This window comes from Ahaetulla prasina, chromosome 3, assembly GCF_028640845.1.
Source record: "Ahaetulla prasina isolate Xishuangbanna chromosome 3, ASM2864084v1, whole genome shotgun sequence".
In the NCBI taxonomy this organism is placed as follows: Eukaryota; Metazoa; Chordata; class Lepidosauria; order Squamata; family Colubridae; genus Ahaetulla; species Ahaetulla prasina.
Genome location: NC_080541.1, coordinates 58012061 through 58018224, shown reverse-complemented (window position 1 = coordinate 58018224; position 6164 = coordinate 58012061). Strand labels below are relative to the sequence as shown.

General features: G+C 33.2%; 1 protein-coding gene across 3 annotated transcripts in view; it reads right to left on the bottom strand.

Moving 5' to 3' along the window:
* Nucleotides 1-1775: 1775 nt before the first annotated feature.
* ROCK1 (Rho associated coiled-coil containing protein kinase 1) overlaps nt 1776-6164 on the bottom strand; it is an 88467-nt gene continuing 84078 nt past the window's right edge. For all 3 annotated transcript variants that reach the window (XM_058179153.1, XM_058179152.1, XM_058179151.1), the window contains one exon: nt 1776-4976. In XM_058179153.1, the coding sequence (XP_058035136.1) occupies nt 4973-4976 (4 nt within the window). In that variant the 3' untranslated portion in view covers nt 1776-4972. The remainder of the gene's footprint in view (nt 4977-6164) is intronic.

Here is a 6164-nt window from a genome sequence, read left to right as displayed (position 1 = left end):
TTGGCAGCTTTAAGACCTGTGGACTTCAACTCCCAGCTATGCTGGCTGGAGACTTCTGGGAGTTGAAGTCCACAAGTCTTAAAGCTGCCAGGTTTGAAGACCTCTGCACTAAAACAACAGATCTAGCGAATTGGGCGGAGAAATTAAGAATTTATCCCGCTGAAAGATAGTGGTGTCATCCAGGCATTCACGATCTGGTTTGGGGAGCGATGAGAATTGAAGTGCGACTCCTTCGCGAACCAGCGAATTCATAAAAAGCTGCGTTGTTATTAATCTATATAGACTCGTACGGATTCTAAATTAACTTGTTCTTCCTTGGCATTACCGAACACATGAAAACAAAGTGTCAATCGATCCTGTGTGTTTTTTTTCCCCTGTGTATCTAACCAATTCGCAGATTACCATAAACTACAATTAAGTTTTATCTTCTAGTGACCATAACACAGCATGAACTACCCAACAGAACATAATAGCAACATGCCCTTTATATATCTGATGTTTGATGACAGGAATTTCTGTGGTTTTTGTTAAGAGTACAAAAACTGGCCTGTAATGCAAAATAGCATTTTAGCTATCTGGTGTCAAAGCACTTATATTAGACTAATTTAGAAAATGCTAATAATGAAACAGTAGAGTCCCAGTAATTTGCAAATTTCTTTTGAATATCTCACTGCAATGAGAACTTTGTTGAAGTAAAATGCTTGCAAAATTAAATGCATTAAAAGATACCACTCTGGTAACACTTAATTCAAACAAGTAAGGCAAGGTTGAAATGTCTCAACTATGGTAGAGCTGAATGTATTTTCTGTGGTATGGATAATCCTTGATTTACAACTGTTAATTTAGCAACTGAAGCTACGAAAGCATTGAAAAAAATGACTTACAGTGTCCTCACAGTTATGTGATCAAAATTGGAGCACTTGCATTGCATCTATGACAGTTGGAGCATGCTAAGGGAATAGAATCATTTATCATTTATGACTTCCCAGTCACTTCTTAGTAGCAGAGTCAATGGGGAGCTGCATTTGCTTAATGACCATATAATTCACTTAACTGTGGCAAAAAAACCAGTTATAGAATCGAGCACAATTTCTTTCACCACCATCTTGTTAACCAATGAAAATTCTGATCCCAACTATGGTAATATGGTTGAGGAGTGTACTCAATTTGATATGATCACAGATAAACACTACTACCGTTGATTTTTAATAGGGACAGTAGGGAAACCCTAAAAGGAATTATATAAATATTATCTTTCATTTATCCTGCCTTTATTATTTTTATAAGTAACTCAAACATCAAGCATTCCCAATATCCTAGACCTAGAGAGTAATGTTTCCACTCAAACTTGCACACTCTTCTTTCACTCTTCCCCAAACAGGTTTCTCTTCAATGTGAAGAAAATAATAAATATAAAATATACAGGAAAATAAATACATAAATATGTTACATTGCTAGTGCTTATTGCAGAAGCAAATTCTTTTAAAGGTTGTTGAATGTAGTTTGTTTGTCTTTTGTTTTTAAAAAAGAATGTTCTTAAACAGTTTTGCTCCAACTGTCCCCCAACTGGCCATCTTGGATTCCCTTTCCTCCCCCTCCCCCATCCATTGCAAAATTTAAAAAAACAAAACTTTCAATAGATTTGGTTTTTGTTTTTGATGCCTACTATGGGTTTTTTTAACAAGATAAAATGTGTGATATTGGATAGTTTCTCCCTCCCCCCTACTAATTATTGAAAGCACATTTCTGAAACAGCCATGGAGCACTAAAACAACTTTTTTGGCAATTCAAAGATTCATTGGTTTATTTTATTGCAGCATAATGTTTTACAGGCAACAGCTACTCCAAATGATTCATGAAATGGATTTATAAAGTGGCAAATATATACATATGGGTTGAGGAATACCAAAGAACAAACCATCAAAATGAAAATTTAACAGTACTAAAAATACAGAATCTGATACATTATATAGTTGAAATTGTTGCATTAAAACACATATTTTACTGACGCTGCAGAGAGGGGCCTGACACCAAATTCACAACCAGGCATGATTAGATGTTTACAATTACACATCACAGGAATGAATTCTTCAACATTATAAAATAGCCCCTGGAGATTAAACAAATTGAGTAACCTAAATTTTGGGCTTAGGCATAATTCTCCAGAATGCATGGCAACATTTCATAGATGGGCTAGTATTGTTCTGCATCAATATACCTCTCCCTATAATATATAATTCTATGTCAGTTCTGGTGTTATTAAGCTACTATTTGGGTATGGTTTAGACTATTTCTGTCTTCCTGTTAGGCATCACTCATCCCGTTTACTGAAATTGTTGATAGTGGTAAGAACACTGAAAATTGCACATTTACAGGTAATATTTATACCTATTTTTTTAAAAAACAATTCAAACTTATTCTGTCTTCATGGAAACAGTATGTACGTTTTCTTTTTAAAAATCCTTAATTTTAAAGTTTTAATTAGAAGAATATAAAACAATTCAATATTGAAATGGCTTGTTCTGAACCTTATTAGAAGCATTCAGCCATTATTCTGACAAAACGTTTCCAACTCAAAATGGTACCATTTAGAGATCAGAACTCTTCTACAACAGCTTGGGCAGCTGTTTTCAATTTTGAGTATTGTTAGAGTATTTCAAGCTCAAAATATTTCAAATTCCATACCTTTTCACTCCACTGGTTTTAACCAGGAAACAATCAAATTCAGTAACCATATCCTTGGTTATCTTCTCAGTTTTCTCTCAAAGTAACTTTCTTCTTCACTATAGACCTTTCAGTCTGTCTAAGCACTCTATGGATCTTTATCCAAGTTCTGAATCAGTTAACAAAACTTTAAATTTCTATGCCTGTTAGTCCCATCTCTTTGGCTCTATCTCAAGCACATGAATCCTCCCCTGTTCCTTCTTTCCACTTGCTAATCTTTATGCCTTCTCCCACTACATGTCAGTCATCCCACAAGTCTTTTGCCTTCCTATTCCTGTCCTCTTTTCTCACACCACTTTGACAAAACCAAATTCCTCTGGCCTTCTTTAACTACACTTTAACTTCCTAACCTCTTTTAACTTTTCAGCATTTGCTGTCAATCTTCTCTCAATTCTATTACTCACCTAAGCTTTGCTAGAGTCCATATTATTTGTAGATAGTAACAGAGCAATATCACTGATTTCCAGAGTGCAGAAATCAATGTAACATATTGTTATTAACAATTGTGGTTTATGCATAAATTAAAATTCATGGAAATATAATATTGTAAGAGCTGTGTACCTGGTATAAGGCTTATGATGGAAATCATTATGTGCTAGTAAATGGATTTAACAATTTAATTATCAAAAAAGTTCTTTAATATCCTATGCGATTTCTACTACTTTACCCTGTATTAAAATGTAGTATGACATTATAAAAATTTATTTTTTAAAAAATTATCAAGTTGCATCAGATTTAAATATACTAACAGTTGGTCATCTGTAAAGTATAACAAAACTTCCTAGGAACTGTATTCTGGAGAAAAATACCACAGTCATTTTCAAAATAATTATTCATAAATTAGTTTTATTTTGTATTAAATGAGCACGAGTCATTACTGCCGTATTAACAGATATGCTTATTACATATCTATTGCTAAGGCTTTCAACACCACTTGAAACATGCAAATCGCCATGGAGACGAATCATTTTTCCAGTGCTTATTTAATACATAACTGCAAAGCCATTATAAATTACTAAAGAGGTATTTGGTTAAAAAATAAAATAAATCATACGGTTAATACCATAATAATATTCCTGCTACAAGACAAGAATTTAAAAAGTATTCAATTCCTGTATTACCTGGAATTTTAACGTTACAGAGATTTAAATTGTTTTCACGGTAAAAAAATTTATTACTATTTGTATTATGATTAAATTATCTCGTGATAACCAACAGTTTTATTCAAGATTGTACAACTGAAAATGGAACTAGAACCTACAATACTTCAATCAATAAAACTACTGACACAGCAATAGGTATTTGAAATTTCTAAACTTATTTTGACATGGCAGTAAAAGAATTCTCAGAATAAGGCACTAAAAGGGCAACAACCAATAAAAATATTCTAACAATAATTTACATGTTAAACGGAGCATACATAGACATATGTGTATGCTTACTGTGATTCACACTTCAAATTGTTAAATGAAACATGTTATACAAATTATGGAACAATTATGAACCAAAATACACTTCCAAACTTGGTTGTTTTAACAATTACGGTACTTCTAACGCCACTTGAAAAACAATTCTGTATGGCTTGGCAATAATGCATAGATTACCTTAATTACTCATTTTCTCCTCCTTTACCAATATGTGAAGTTAATATTTTGTAAAGCAAACTGTGTAATACTTTGAGCTATCACGAATGATTAGCATTAATAACAATACAGAAAAGGCACTGAATTTCAAGTGATTACATAAGGCTTTGTTTTCAAGCAAGTTTTGCTGCTTTAGCACAACTTCGAGTCTTCCATGAAAATTTCAGCTTCTCTCAGTTTGAGATACCTTCTTTCTATATTCAAGTCCCTGTGCTTATCCCAATATAAATACCCCTCTCATAGGGTAAATAGTTCTCTCATTCTCACTGATATGAGAAAAGCTTACCACATTCCATTAAGATTGACAAGCATTTATTTCTTTCCAGGAATTTCTAAAGGCAGCACTAATCCTAAGCTTTATTTGCTTTTACTTGCATTACATAGTAATAATTAATCTAATCTACTTTAAGGCAAACCCGCAATAAGATACCCTCAGCGAGCTTTTTATGCCAAAGCAAGGAGGAGTGAGTAACAGCAGTCTTAGCCCTGAAGCTTGTGAAAGTTGTATCGGAAAGAACAACCGGTCTGAACACTTCTATATGGTGAAAAAAAATCCACCATTCTCAGACTGCACCATGTCAGATCCATGAAGCTTGCATATATTGTTAACTGGAATAAACAAGACAAAAAACCAGAATTACAGATGTTTATATCATTTCATATTACATTATAGATTTAAGAAAAAAATATTTTTACCTTTTAAACTAAAGCATAAGAGAAATATTTGTAAAATATTCACGTTGGGAAAACCAGAACCTCTTCACAGTTAATGCATTTTCTTTATAGTTATAAGAGTTAGAGAGTTTGCATGATTTTGTGATCTCCTCAGTTCTTGTTTTTAAAGTCATTAATTAATAGATTCCCACCTGATAAAATTATTGATAAAGAAGTGACATAGTATAGTAACTTAATTAAATTTACAAATATTTAACATAAAGCCAGTTTGGTCAGCTTATTAAGGCATCAGGCTACAAATTAGGAGACCTGTGAGTTCTATATCTGCCTTCGGCATGAACGCTAGGTGGGTGACTGCACCAAAGTCAATCTCCCAATGGATGGAAACTAATCAAACTAAACAACTAATCCTTGGGACCAACTCTTAAGGAGAAATTTTCTGATAGAACAATTAATCAATGGAACGACTTGCTTCAAGAAGTTTGTGGGTGCTTCAACACTGGATATTTTAAAGAAGAGATTGGACAACCATTTGTCTGAACTGGTATGGGGTTTCCTGTTGGAATAGAAGACCTCCAAGGTCCCTTCCAACTCTGTTATTCTCAGCCCAACCCATCTCATAGGATTATGGGGGGGGGGAAGAGGAGGAAAGACTGCCTTGAGTTATTCATAAAAAATAATAAATATGGGATATATTGGAACTTTTCAAAGGAGGAACAAACAGTTGTGCCAGGTTTTTTATTATTTTTGCTTATTTGTATAAATAAAAAACACCCTTTTAAATTCTGTTTCTAAGCCATTTCATTGTGGTTATGTTCTTCCAACTGGGTAGAACTTTTCAGTACATAAATTTAAGTATTAGTAATTGTCCCACTAGGTTATTTGAGCCAAAGCAAGATGTGCCTATTTCTCAAAGTCATGTTAAAGTATTTTCATTATTGTGGGCAGGTGTCCTTTCTTTCAATTTTGCATATTAAAATTACCAGAATGTACCAAAATTATCTTGTATAATCTTGACTCCTGGTATACTATGGAAAGCTATTTACTTTTCAATGTTTAAATAAGATTAATTTTATACCTGACTTTGTGCTTCTCTTATAATACCAGGACTGATAAACAATT